Here is a 15,744-nt window from a genome sequence, read left to right as displayed (position 1 = left end):
CAGCCAGTGGGGTTGAACAAAAATAATTTGAAAAGGAGTCACTAGGGCTTTCAGTTTTTCAACTTTCTAAAAAATAGAATTGCAAAGCACTCTAACCCTAGCTTAGGGCTTTGTACTTGTTGATCTGTGCCTAGAACTATATTTAGTTCTTCAGCATAATTGTTGACTGTTTTTGTCTTCAAGAAAATAAAAGCCTTTTCTAAGTCAGTGTTCGAGAACTACATAGTGATAGACCAAGCATGTATTTCTTAGAATCCTCTTATTTATCTACCCATTGTAAGAAGGTGTTACTTTGGTCTCCTTTTCATTCAAAAATCTGATGAGAGAGGGTCAAGACATTGTAGAGTTTTGAACTGCACATCTAGATATTGTTCACGGAGAGGACTCTGAGACGATGGTGCTATATGCTGTTTTACATTTTTCAAATAAAAACACATGAAGAAAGGTAAAGTAGCATAGCTACAGCTACACTTTTCATGCATTGCTTATTATAGCTATTAACTTTTTTTTTTTTAAAGATTTATTTATTTATTCGTACAAGCACTGGGTACAGTCAGAAGCGCGGGAGGGTGAGAGAATTCACCAGAGCCAGAGCAGAGAGTAGAACAAGCAGAGTGAGGAAGTACACTGCTGAGCAGAGGGTGGCAGGAGAGGTCTGCGCACCATGTGGGATCCTCACCCAGAGACGGGGATTGAACCGGCGCTGCAGAGGCTGCGGGCAGCTTCGCAACCCAGCACTCAACCGCTGCGCCACTGGGGAGGCCCAGCTATTAACTTTTTAATAGCAGGGCCTGCAAAAAAAAAATTGACACTCTACATCTGAGTGCTGACACTCTACAACTTATCCTAAAGAATTTAAGTTTTGAAAATTAATATACTATCTCTTAACAATAACAATGTCAACAAGAGTAACTATTGACAACATTAATTGACTTCCTATGTGCCCATGAGTGAGGTACTTTCACATGTGTTATCTTATTTAATGCACAAACTTTATGAGATCATAATGTCTTTTATATGATATTAGATAGCTTCGAATTTACTTTGTATTCTTAAATAGCTAGGAATGGTAGGGAATGTAGGTGTTGTGTGTGTATGTTGTGTGTGTGGTTTTGTTGCTGCATCTTATAATTAGGGTTTTTGTTTTTTTTTTAATACATGAAGAAGGAAGGATATTCAAGGGCAACTGGTGGACTCTGCTATATTACTTACCCACCATTAATAATCACAATTTCATGAAGTGGAATCTTCTCCAGTTGCTCCCTAAATGTGCACAACAGCAATGCCTCAAATTTTACATAAATATCTGTGATTGTTTTACATGTTTTCTCAAGCACTGCTCAGCCCAACCCACCGTCATCTCTGTGCTTCATTACAGCAGCCTCATAATTTGTCTCTTTCCTCCATTCTTACATTCTTTTTAATCCATTTGCTATTCAGCAACTAGAGCTATTCATAAAATGTAAATACTATTTTAAAGACTTTCTTATGGCTTACTATTTCATGTAGAAAAGCAATCCTGACATTCAAGGTTCTTCACGAACTGTCTCACTCCATACCACTCCAACGTCTTATCCACTCTACTATTTACATATTCATCTTAGCTTGACATTAATTTCTTTGAACCCCTCAAGCAATTTCTGTCTTACAGTCTGTGTCTTCTAATACGGTCTGCATCCTCTCAAGTTTCAGATCTCAGCACAAACATTACTTCGCAATTTCTGTCTTACAGTCTGTGTCTTCTAATACAGTCTGCATCCTTTCAAGTTTCAGATCTCAGCACAAACATTACTTCCTCGTAGAGATTTAACTATTCTCTCTGTCTCTCATTTGTCTCTTTTATAACATTTATCAAAATTTTAATCTGTCTCCTTTATCATATTATAAATTTCCTAACAATATAAGATCAGCAAATACTACCCATTATCACCATCATCGGCGCTATTACTATACTGATGATAAATAACAAGAATTGTGAAATGGGCCTCCCCAGTGACTCAGAGGGTTGAGCACCGCACTGTGAGTCTGTCCACTCTGCAGTGAGGATTTGATTCCTGGCCGGCCAGGGATATTCCCACATGGTGCGGCAGACCTCTCCTGTCACACCCTCTGCTCCCCTCAGCAGTGCTTTTGGTCTGTCTCTCTGCCTGTTCTGCTCCCCACTCTGTCTCTGGTGAATCCTCTCATCCTCCAGCACCTCTGACCTGTACCCCGGCTATTGTACAAATAAAAAATAAATATTAAAAAAAAAGAAATGTGAAAGATCTGAGATTTCACTGTGTGTGGAAGTTAGCAGAGTAGTCTGACACAGTATCATGGATAATGGTAGAAGACAAAGGAAACCTGGTTCAGAGACACAGGATAGTTTATTTCTCCTAGCATTAGCAATAGCCAAAATAGCAGCATTTTGTACCAGTTTTCTTAACCCAAGTTCTCACAGATCAATGCAAAGAAGGCCAGACAATATCTGCACATTCAATGGGTTGTAATACAGAAAGCAATATAGCTTAGGGAACTTGAGTCTTATGTAGTGGTCAGTAATATGCCTGGAGGGGGACACTACTCTAATCTTCCAAGACTATAAACACACCTGCCCTTTGCTCCAGAAGACACCATATCTGCCAAGGCTATTCACTCAACCAAAATCCTTGTAAAAATAATCCAGAACATGATAGTCAATGTCTCACTTGACTCAAGGAGATTGTTTCTCAACAATATCCTTAACAGTATCCTTATTCCGTTAGTTTTGGACATTTAACTTTTTTTTTTTTTTTTAAAGATTTATTTATTTATTTATTTATTTATTTATTTATTTATTTATTTATTTATTTATTTATACAAGCACTGGGTACAGTCAGAAGTGCGGGAGGGTGAGAGAATTCACCAGAGTCAGAGTGGGGAGCAGAGCAGGCGGATAGGTGGAGGACACTGCTGAGGGGAGCAGTGGGTGCGGCAGGAGAGGTCTGCGTGCCATGCGGGACCCTCCTCCGGTGGCCGGGGAGCAGCCGGGGATCGAACCGGCGCTGCAGAGGCTGTGAGCAGCTTCACAACCCAGCGCTCAACCGCTGCGCCACCGGGGAGGCCCAAACTTTTTATAATTGAAATATTATAGTTTCTGCCTTTTTTTGTGCTTAACAGTGTTCTTTGGAGATAGCAAAACCTATCATAAAATTCATATGAACTACTTAGGAACCTTGAATGGCAATGAATCTTAAAAAATAACATAGCTGAAAGACTTACACTTTCCAATTTAAATTTGCTTCAAAGATACAGTAATCAACTAGTATAGCACTGGCATTAAGACAGACACAAAGGCAGGCAGAAAAGAATAGGAGGCTAGAAATAAGTCCTCATGTATGTGGTCAGGTGATTTTTATAAAAGTGCCAAAACCACTCATTGGGGTTAAGATAGTCTTTTCAACAAGTGGTGTGGGGAAATTAAATAGCCACGTGCAAAAGAATTAAGCTGCACAGTTGACAAAAATTAACTCAAAATGATTCATAGACCTAAATGTAGGACCTAAAACTGCAAACATGTTAGAAGAAAGCATAAGGAAAAATTTTTACAACATTGTATTTAGCAATGGTTTCTGGATGGGCTGTGACACCCAAAGCACAAGCAAGAAAAGAAAAAAATAGGTAAATTGTCCTCATGAATATTTAAAAAATTTGTATATCAAAAGATAGTATAGCAAGTAAAAAGGAACACAGGGGAACAAATACCTGCAAATCATGTGTCTATTCCAGAATATATAGAGAAATACTAAAATTTAACAATAAAAACCAATAAGCTGACTCATAAGTGGAAAAAAACTGAAATAGTTTAATCAACAGATATGCAAATGGCTAATAAGAATGTGAAAAAATACTCAATATCATTAGGGAAATTCAAACCAAGACTATAATAAGATACCACCACCTCACACTCACTAGGATTGCTACTCGCAAAAATAAATAAACAGATAAGTAACTTGATTTGGTGAGGATGTGGAGTAATTGGAACCCTTGTTCACTATTGGAGGGAATGTAAAATGGGATAGCCACTGTGTAAAAATTATAGTGGTTAGTCAAACAATTAAAAACAGAATTACCATCTGATCCAGCAGTTACATTTATGGGTATACACCGAAAATATTTGATAGGGACATCCTGGAGAGATATTTGTACACCTATGTTGAAAGCAGTGTTATTCGCAATACCTAAAATGTGGGAGCAACACAAGTGTCTATCAATGAATGATGGATAAATAGAATGTGGCTATACACCTACAAATGTGATGTGTACATAAAATAGTAAAAATCACAGAGACGCAAAGTAGAATGGTGGTTGCCCAAAGCTGGCAGAGGGGAGAAAGAGGAGTTATTGTTAATGAGTATAGTGTTTGAGTTTTACAAGATGAAATGTGTTCCAAGGATGGATGGTATTGATGGTTGAGTAACATTATGTATGTATTTAATATATTTGAATTCCACAGTTAAAAATGGGTAAGATGGTAAATTTTATATGTATTCTATCATACAAAAAAATATAAATGGTAGGTTTATATTTTCTGTATTTTCAGAAGATATGATAACTCTTTCTGAAATTATAGTGAATGTGGATTACCCTTATGTGATAGCAGTATTTTATTATAGTCCCATTGTGATTTTCTACAAAAAAAAAAAAAAAAGAAAGTTCTGTATGGGAAGTTTTTGACTTAAGTATCTCTCAGTATTTCCTAAGTTGCAGTCTCTAGAAAATAAGAATATGAATTCTGTATTTTACATTTTTTGGTGTCAAATTTATTTGAAGATGTATTATTATGTAGAGTCAGTCCAAATGACTTTACATATAATAACTACCATGAAGACATGTGTTTACTGTTTATACTGGTAATGTCCTGCTGTGCTTCACTTGAAATCAGTTTGGCTCAATTAAGGAAAATACTCCGACACAGTATTAAATCTCACATAGAGAGAACTAAAAGACAGCTGTGGCATCCATATTGTACTGTAATTTTTTCTGTTTGATTTTGAATTTCTAGTTTCTCTGTGGGCTTTTAACATTTGTGATTATTTAGTCATTTTAACATGTCTTTTTTCTTTAAATTAGATAAAATCGTCAGAGACACAGACTTTAGTACTCAAATGAGTGAGGTAAGTTAAATATGCATTAACTTTCTCTGAATCCAAACAAAAAATTAAGACAAGTTTAAAAATGTACTTCATATGTAGTGTTAGGTCTTGGCACTTCAGTTACTTACATACTATAGTCTCTCCTACTTTGTTCTTTGTTCTAGAAGTTATTCATTTTTTAGTAACTCAAGCAAATTCATTTTATGTAGACTTATGATCTGATCTTTCTAGATGTTATAAGGGAGCAAATGTAATTTGGGTTGTTTTGGGGCTCGCTGTGAAAGTAACTCAAACATGCTGAGCTATATAAGAAATGCTCAGCTATGCAAGATCATGCTGAGCTATATAAGAAATGCTCAGCTATGCAAGATAATCTTATTTGGTTTTACGTTTTGCTAGAATATAAAGCAGGTATAATATGTGACAGCTTTATATATTACAGTTATTAGTAGGCAATTTGTGCTTATTGATGACTATGTTGGGATTCAAGTGACTGAATCCAAATTAGGTAAACATATTAAATTAAAGGACCATAAACTTAAATACAACTTGTTAAAAAAACAATTTTATTAGTCAAAAGCATTCTATTAGTTATATAAACTTGCAAAAATACTAATAATTCAGATTTCTTATGTCAGACTAAAAATCTTGTAGTAGAAGTTCAGATAAAATAATCTTCTGCCAGTGGACCCAGAGTGTACCACCAGATAAAAAAATGTTCCTTTAAAAATAGCTTTTTAGGAATGACCGAAATTCCCACCACTGAAATGTCCTACCAAAAAGTGTAGAAAATTTATTGTGTGTATTAATCAGATGGATCAACTGTATGGATAAGCTGTTTAATGTTTTCAGAAGTTCTAGGATTCTTTTAAAAGTTCCTTTCTAATGTTCATTTTAAGGTTGAGTCCCTTGATTTTTTACCGTGTAATTTATAGACCACCTGAATTAGAATTATGTAAAGAATTTCCTAAAAATCCAAACTCTTGGACCCACATTCATGTATAGTTCAGTACTGTAGGGGATAAAGCTAAATAAACCTGATTTTTAAAATGTATCCTAGCTATTTCTTACTGATAGTAAAGTTTGAAAATCAGTGTTGTATAACAAAGTCTATACAACAAAATTGATGTAATGTGGCATTGAGAACGTATTTATTAAGTTAATCAAAATAGTTAAAAAGTTAAGAACATGAGAATCAAAGTTTGTTGACTTATTTGGAGAGGACTGAGTAGATTTATCTGAGTTGACTGATCCTATTTAATTCATAACAAATATATAGCCATTTTCATTTTGTTCACAATGACATACTTCTCACAGAACTTTTAAGTAATGCCACATTAACTTCAGTGATAGTCCATATCCCTTGTTTCTGTGTGTATATTTCATATTTTATATAGTCTGTGTTTATAATTCTGTAACAGAGAAACAACCTCATAAAGTTAAGTTTATACTGTTCTTTATTCCTTTGCACATTTCAGAACACTGAATATTGCTTCCTTGCTTTTTTTTTTTAAAGATTTATTTATTTATTTATTTATTTATTTATTAATACAAGCACTGGGTACAGTCAGAAACACAGAAGGGTGAGAGAATTCACCAGAGCCAAAGTGGGGAACAGAACAGGCAGACTGACGAAATACACTGCTGAGGGGAGCAGCGGGTGTGGCAGGAGAGGTATCCGTGTCATGTGGGACCCTCTCCAGGGACCGAGGATCAAACTGGCGCTGCAGAGGCTGCAGGCAACTTCAAAGCCCAGCACTCAACCATTGTGCCCTGTTTCCTTGCTTTCAACCTCAGGTCTTCATTGGAAACATTTGGTTCAGATTTTTAAGGTTTTAGATTTGGCATGCCAAGCAGAAATATATTTAATTGAATTTAAAATGCATCATTTTAGAAATAACATTTGTCATAATTTTAATAGGTTTTTTTAAAGTTTTACTTTTATAGGAAAACAAGTGACAAGGGAACTGATTCAGTTCTAGGAGATTAGTACCATACCATTGTCCTTTTAGGCTCAACCTAGAGTTATGTCTAATATATCATTTTTTAAAATAAAATACTTTGAGGTAAAAACAGCACTCTCTGAAATAAAGATGAAGAATGGCTAATAAAGCTTAGAATTGTTAGATGACTGTATTATTGAATTAATGCATTCTAGAGTGACTAACATTTGTTTCTAGAAAGATGGAGTGGACAAAATCTTCCCTACTACTTTTGCTAAGTAAAAGGACATTGCATATTAAAAAATTCTGGACATTATATATATATATAACAAACATAACTGAAAATTAGAGCAAATAAGTCAAACTAACTAGTGACCTGTGAATCCAAATGAATTTATTTATTTATTTATTTAAGATTTATTTATTTATTTATACAACACTGATTGATTCATTGATTGATTTATACAAGCACTGGGTACAGTCAGAAGCGCGGGAGGGTGAGAGAATCCAGCAGAGCCAGAGCAGGGAGCAGAGCAGGCAGAAGGACCGAAGTACACTGCTGAGGGGAGCAGCGGGCGGCAGGAGAGGTCTGCGCGCCATGTGGGACCCTCCTCCGGTGGCCGGGGAGCAGCTGGGGATCGAACCGGTGCCGCAGAGGCTGCGGGCAGCTGCGCAACCCAGCGCTCAACTGCTGCGCCACCGGGGAGGCCCGAATCCAAATGAATTTAGTTCCCTGGACTTTTCTCTTCCTGCATGTATTGCAAACTGGATACTAAGAAGCCAGCAATAAAGAAATGCTACCAGACACAGACAAATAAAACATTTAAGAAAAACTTACACTCTCCAGCCAATAGACTAGGAAAAGGTGACCAAGGCCTACAGAAAAATTTTAGTAACATTTTGTAACCAAGCACCATAGGAAAAAATAAATATGGTAGACTGTTTTCAGATGACAGAGTAGGAGAATTCTGAACTCACTTTGTCGCATGAGCACAACAAATCTATACCTGCATTTGGAATAATTTTTAGTTGTTGTAAGTCATGTGCACCCCACTTGCACTGTTATTAACAATACTATGTCTTCCTTTCGGTGCAACTGGCAGAGCTTAAGCAGCCGGGAGACCAGCTTTCTTATCTCCGAAGAACATTTGGTAAGTACCCACCGGCACTGCACTTGTATGGATACAAATGGAGTATCTTTTTGTTTTTGTTTTTTTTTTTTAAGATTTATTTATTTTTATACAAGAACCGGGGTACAGGCCAGATGCGCCGGAGGGTGAGAGGATTCACCAGAGACAGAGCGGGGAACAGAACAGGCAGACTGACTGAAATACACTGCTGAGGGGAGCAGCGGGCGAGGCAGGAGAGGTCTATTTCACCATGTGGGATTCTCGCTGTCTGGGATTGAAGCCACACAGCACAGGCTGTGGACAGTTTCACAGTGCGGCGCTAAACGGCCCGCGCCACCAGGGAGGCCCTGGAGCATCTTTTTCTTGTCAGTGATTGTGATGCTTGCTTTCATTTCCTAGTTAATCTCCAGGTCCTCATACATGATGTCAGAGTGTATTCTAAAAGAAAGCACCTTCTTATGGGAAAAAAACAACATCAGACATTCAGTGAGAATGACACATAAAACAACACTTTACTTGATATGAATTTCTGTTTTACAAATGAGAAAATGAAGAATCTGAGTGATATAATGACTTCACCAAAATTTTCATGTTTAAGAAACAGATACTGAACTAGAACTCAAGTTTCTGATGCTTTGTTCAGTATTCTGTTTCCATACATCATTCTTCTTACCTGTCTGTACATGCCTAGGACTAATCATGAAGAAGTACAAACTATTTAAAAATGAAATTTGAATTTCAATTAAAGAGTAGGTAAAGGGATTTAAAATTTTTCATTATTTGCTTAGTAAATAAAAAAATGCTGTTAGGGAATATGAAAAAAGAGCTCTGTTCTTTGATGATTTTAATGTTGATGGTGTTTTGCATTTCACTAGTGTACTGATTTTTAGTGTTCTGTAATGAACATTATGAGATTATGAGCTTATAAATTGTGTTTTTTCTTATTTATCTCATTCTATTTTTTTATCATAAACATTTACATGATTCCAGCCTTGAAAACCATAGCAACAAATGAGGTTTAATGGGATGTAAAGCTTATGCTATCTCAGTGTCATTCTTTAAGAAGAATAATGGAACAATAAGCTACTTTAAAATCTTACAAAGGAGGGCGGAGCAACATGGCGGCGAGGAGACACTGCAAGTAAGATCTCCCATTAAAAAAAGTTAATAGGGAGGAAAAGCGGCAGGTCCCAGAGAGAACTGGGACACCGAAGATAAACGGGTGACTCCAGCAAACTACCCGAAGAAGAAAGTGGCCATAAAAGAGGACCAGAAGGGAGGGAAGCGCAGAACCCTGCTCCCCTCCCCCGCCCACAGAGGCGGCACTCTCCGACCGGCAGAGAGGAGGGAAACAACAAACTAAAACGGCCAACAAGAACAAACGACGCAGCAAGCGGGACTGTGAGTGGAAAGGAACTATTGCAGCCACCACACCCCGTGAACGGGAGCTGAGGCGAACCCTGCAGGATCCGCCGCGGCGGCGGTGAGCGAACGGCTCCGGGCGCCATTAGAGAAGAACAAAGACCCCGGGAGACGCGCACACAGCCCGGGCTGCCAGTAAGCTTGCGCGGGAAAGCAGCGCGCTTGGCACGCTTGAAAAGAAAACGCGGACCGGGATCGCAGCGGCCCAGGTCCCCGCGCCTGCGACCTAGGCTTGCGGGGAGACACGCGGAGGTCCTCACTGAGGTGAAGGTCCCTCCCTGAGTAAGCAGGAACCAGGCGCCCAGGCACGGGAGCGGGGTGCAAAAGGCGCCATTCCCGCGCCACTGAACTGGGCTACAGCCCGCGTCCTGGAACTGAGGGCTTTGAACTGAGACCTGGGGCATGAAATTAGGGGCGTGGGTTCTCCACGACGGTGGGGCACAAGGCAGACACAGCACCCCAAAGCTGTTGAGGCTTACCCTACCATTCCCGCTCTGTTCCCTGTCCCACGGGGTGGGGGGGGCGAAAAACAGCCCCCCAAGGACAATAGGAGAGATCTCTGGCGCCACCTAGCGACCAGGAAAAAAAAGTCACTAACACCCCATAGAACAGGAAATTTCTTAAGACTGCTTGAAAAGGGCAGAAGGCTTCTGGAGGACCCAGTGGCCAGCCGGGAAGTTAGCCCACCCCACGCCAGGCCCCTTCCTACCAGCAGTCTGAGCCCACAGAGGGAGCAGGCACCCACGTCCGGGGCAGACCGGGGGCACAGAAGAGTGTGCCTGAAACCGGAGGCGCAGGGACTGCATCCCGCTTCGCCATTTTAGAACAGGGACATTTCTTCAGTAAAAACTGCCAAAAACCAGCAGAAAGCTCCCCCAGAAGACAGAGATGAATCCTGGAAGAGCCAGAGGGGAGCGGAGAAGTTCACCCAAGATGCCAGTCAGTCCGAGCAACACAGTGTCCCAACGCATACGCCAAATTAGAAAACAGACAGTAGGGAGTAGAAGAACCACACGCAACCTAACAACTCCTCAGGAAAGAAGCACACCACAAAAAGAAAACCACTCCCCAGATTGCAACGACAGCAACTTGGAAGAACTTCTGAGCCTTCCAGAAAGAGAATTTAAAATTGCCATGATTAAAAAAGTGATAGATCAGAAGAAGGAAATAGAGTCCCTAAAGAGGGAAGTAAAAGAAATGCAGGAGATCAAAGAATTAATGGAGGAACTAAAGAACTCTGGGAAAAGCAATGAAAGTAGAATAGATGAAATGGAAGAACGAATAAGTACTCTTGAAGACACAGAAATAAAAAGAACCAAAACAGAAAAGGAAAGAGAAGTACGAAGGAAAAAGAATGAAGAAAGACTTCGGGAACTATCTGACTCCATGAGGAAAGGAAATATAAGAGTTATAGGAATTCCAGAAGGAGAGGAGAGAGATGTAGGAACAGAGAAAATATTCCAGGAGATAATTGAAGAGAACTTCCCAAATGCGAAGAAGGAGCTGAAAATTGATATACAAGAAGCAAGAAGAACACCAAACTTCCACGACGAAAGGAAAAACACAGCAAGACACATAATAGTAAAGCTCCCAAGAATCCAGGACAAGGAAAAAATAATGAAGCTGACAAGAGGGAAGACACAGATAACATTCAAAGGAAAACCAATCAGGCTGACATCAGACTTCTCTGAAGAAACACTACGGGCAAGGAGAGAGTGGAGGGACATAGTCAACAGACTTCAAGAAAACAGATGCCAACCAAGAATACTCTATCCCGCAAAGCTCTCTTTCCTCCATGAAGAAAGAATATGGACCTTCCCAGACAAAGAGAAACTCCGGAATTTCATTACGACTAAACCCCCACTCCAAAAAATACTACAAGGAATCCTAAAGCCAGAACCTCAGAGGGACGAATAACAACGAAAGAAGACCAGAAGAAAAAAAAGTTATTAAAAGAATAAATAAATAAAATCAAAAGAAAGACAAACATAATGGCAAGTACAGATGCTAACATAACAATATTAACTCTAAATGTAAATGGACTAAACTCTTCAATAAAAAGACACAGAGTTGCAGCCTGGATTAAGAAACAAAACCCAACCTTTTGCTGTCTCCAGGAAACACATTTAGCTACAAAAGATAAAAATAGGCTCAAAGTCAAAGGATGGAAAACAATCCTACAAGCAAATGGGCCAAAAAAGAAAGCAGGAACAGCTATACTTATATCAGATAAAACAGACTTCAAACTCAAAAAAATAAAAAGAGACCCCAATGGTCACTACATTATGATTAAGGGGACAATACTTCAAGAAGAAATAACACTCATTAACATATACTCACCAAACGAAAGAGCACCAAAATATATCAGACAACTGTTGTCCACTCTGAAAACAGACATCAGAGAAAACACATACGTAGTGGGAGACTTCAACACACCACTATCAACAATGGATAGATCAACAAGACAAAAAATAAGTAAAGAAACTAAAGCTCTAAATAAGGACCTAGAGCATTTGGGCTTAACAGACATCTATAGAACACTAAACCCCAAAAAAACGGAGTACACATTTTTCTCAAGCGCACACGGATCATTCTCCAGGATTGATCACATACTGGGGCACAAGACAAACATCAACAGATATACCAAGATTGAAATCATACCAACCATCTTTTCTGACCATGAAGGCATCAAACTAGAAATAAATCATAAAAAGAAGGCAAGGAACTATCCTACCTCATGGAGATTATAAACCACACTACTGGAAGACCACTGGACTAACGAGGAGATCAAAGAAGAAATTAAAAAATTCTTTGAATTGAATGACAAGGAGGACACCAATATCCTAAATGTATGGGATGCAGCAAAAGCAGTAATAAGAGGAAAATATATAGCAATAGAAGCTCACATCAAAAAACAAGAAAGAACTCAAAGAAACAACCTAACCTCGAAGCTCAAAGATCTAGAGAAAGAACAACAAAAAAACCCCCAAACCAGTAGAAGAAAAGAAATAATAAAAACCAAAGCAGAAATAAATGAAATTGAAACTAAAAAAACAATCCAAAAGATCAATGAAACCAAGAGCTGGTTCTTTGAAAAAATAAATAAAATAGACAAACCCCTAGCCAGGCTCACAAAGGAAAAAAGGGAGAAAGCACAAATACACAGGATCATAAATGAAAGAGGAGAAATCACAACGGACACAGCAGAAATCAAAAGAATAATCAGTAACTACTATGAACAGTTATATGGAAACAAGTTCAACAATCTAGAGGAGATGGACAAATTCCTACAACTCTACAATCACCCAAAGCTAGATAAAGAAGAAATAGAACACCTAAACAGACCAATTACAATTAGTGAAATTGAAATGGTAATCAAAAACCTCCCCAAAAACAAAAGCCCAAGACCTGATGGATTTACAAATGAATTCTACCAAACATTCAGAGACGAATTAGTGCCTATCCTTCACAAACTCTTCCAAAAAATTGAGAAGGAAGGGACAATACCAAACACGTTCTATGAAGCCAATATTATACTAATACCAAAACTGAATAAGGACAACACAAAAAAGGAAAACTATAGGCCAATCTCCCTAATGAACACTGATGCAAAAATCCTCAATAAAATTTTAGCTATCAGAATCCAACAATGTATCCATAAGATAATTCACCACGACCAAGTTGGATTCATTCCAGGGGCACAAGGATGGTTTAACATCCGAAAATCAATCAATGTTATCCAACACATCAACAAAAAGAAATATAAGGTGGGAGTGCAAACTGGTCCAACCACTGTGGAGAGCTGTGTGGAGATTTCTGGACCTACTAAACATAGAGCTTCCATATGATCCAGCAATTCCACTCCTAGGTATTTACCCAAAGGACACAGAAACATCAATTCCAAAGAACACCTGCACCCCTATGTTTATAGCAGCACTGTTTACAATAGCTAAGCTTTGGAAACAACCCAAATGCCCAAAAATAGATGCCTGGATCAAGAAGATGTGGTACATATATACCATGGAATATTACTCAGCATTCAAAAAAGATAAACACATGCAATTTGCAGCAACATGGATGGCGCTGGAAGGGATCATGCTCAGCGAAATAAGCCAAAAAGAAAAAGAAAAATACGGATGGTCTCACTCATAGCAGGAATCTAGAAAACTTAAATAAGGGACCAGGAAAATGAATAACTATAAGAAAGTGAAAATCAAAATCAACAAAAAACTATGAACCAGAGACACTTTTAGGGGGGCGGGGGCGGGAGGGGAGGGATTGGGGTCAGAATGGGGGGGCTGCAATTGTATGGGGAATATAACAATAAAATGTATAAAAAAAAAAAAAAAAAAAAAAAAACCATATGATAATATCAATAGATGCTGAGAAAGCTTTCGACAAAGTGCAACACCCATTCATGATAAAAGCCCTTGAAATTCTTGGGATACAAGGAACATACCTCAACATCATAAAGGTCATCTATGACAAGCCAACAGCCAGTATCATTCTCAATGGTGAAAAGCTGAAAGCAATTCCATTAAGATCTGGAACAAGACAAGGATGTCCACTCTCACCACTGCTTTTCAATATAATACTGGAAGTCCTAGCCAGAGCAATAAGACAAGAGAAAGACATCCAAGGAATCCAAATAGGAAAAGAAGAAGTCAAACTATCTCTATTTGCAGATGATATGATAATCTACATAGAGAACCCCAAAATCTCCACAGAAAAACTAATTCAACTCATCAATCAATTCAGTAAAGTGGCAGGATACAAAATCAACACGCAAAAGTCAGTAGCCTTCCTATACACAAACAATAAATCTGAAGAAGAAGAAATCAAAAAAACCATCCCTTTTATTATTGAAACAAAAAAAATCAAATATTTGGGAATAAATCTAACAAAAGAGGTAAAGGACCTATACAAAGAAAACTATAAAACACTGTTAAAAGAAATAGAAGAAGACACAAAGAAATGGAAAGACATCCCCTGCTCATGGATTGGAAGAATAAACATTATTAAAATGGCCATCCGACCAAAAGCAATATACAGATTCAATGCTATTCCAATCAAAATCTCAATGGCATTCTTCAAAGAAATAGAACAATTATTGATGAAATTCATATGGAATCACCAAAAACCCCGAATAGCCAAAGCTCTACTGAAAAAAAAAAGAAGGAAATGGAGGCATCACACTCCCAGACTTCAAACTATACTACAAAGCCATAATCATCAAAACTGCATGGTATTGGCACAAAGAACAGACATACAGACCAATGGAATCGAATAGAAAATCCAGAAATAAACCCACAGATTTATGGTCAACTAATCTTTGACAAAGGATCAAAGACTATGCATTGGAGCAAAGAAAGTTTGTTCAATAAATGGTGCTGGGAAAACTGGGTCGCTACATGCAAAAGAATGAAGCTTGACCACTACCTCACACCATACACAAAAATCAACTCAAAATGGATTAAAGAACTAGACATAAGACCTGAAACCATAAAATACATAGAAGGAAATATAGGCGAAACACTACGTGATTTGCACATCAAAGACATCTTTACAGTCACATCACCCAAAGCAGTGATAGTGAAGGCAAAGATAAACAGCTGGGACTACATCAAATTAAAGAGCTTCTGCACAGCAAAAGAGACAATAACAAAAACAAAGAGAAACCCCACCAACTGGGAGAACATTTTTGCACCCAACACTAATGATAAAGGACTGATCACAAAAATCTGCAAAGAGCTGATGAGACTCAGCAACAACAAAGAAAATAACCCAGTCAAAAAATGGGCAGAAGAGCTAAAAAGAAACTTCTCTGAAGAGGAAATGCAAATGGCCAACAGACATATGAAAAAATGTTCAACATCACTTGTAATCAGGGAAATGCAAATCAAAACTACCATGAGATACCATCTCACACCAGTGAGAAAGGCACATATTAAAAAAACTAGCAACAACAAATGTTGGCGAGGATGTGGAGAAAAAGGAACTCTTCTGCACTGTTGGTGGGAGTGCAAACTGGTCCAACCACTATGGAGAGCTGTGTGGAGATTTCTGGACCTACTAAACATAGAGCTTCCATATGATCCAGCAATTCCACTCCTAGGTATTTACCCAAAGGACACA

The 15,744-nt window shown here is 38.3% G+C and overlaps 1 protein-coding gene across 1 annotated transcript in view; it reads left to right on the top strand.

The window, feature by feature from the left end:
- The window catches only part of ANO5 (anoctamin 5), a 56,920-nt gene that overhangs the window by 5,212 nt on the left and 35,964 nt on the right, over positions 1–15,744 (top strand). Inside the window, exons 2-3 of the mRNA XM_037522583.2 lie at positions 5,092–5,135; positions 8,161–8,208. Coding sequence (XP_037378480.1) covers positions 5,092–5,135; positions 8,161–8,208 — 92 coding nt within the window. The remainder of the gene's footprint in view (positions 1–5,091; positions 5,136–8,160; positions 8,209–15,744) is intronic.

The sequence above is a fragment of the Talpa occidentalis genome, unplaced genomic scaffold (assembly GCF_014898055.3).
Source record: "Talpa occidentalis isolate TD23 unplaced genomic scaffold, MPIMG_talOcc4v2.1 talOcc4.3, whole genome shotgun sequence".
In the NCBI taxonomy this organism is placed as follows: Eukaryota; Metazoa; Chordata; class Mammalia; order Eulipotyphla; family Talpidae; genus Talpa; species Talpa occidentalis.
Note: the sequence above shows the minus strand (reverse complement) of the source record. Positions and strands in the feature narration are given on the sequence as shown.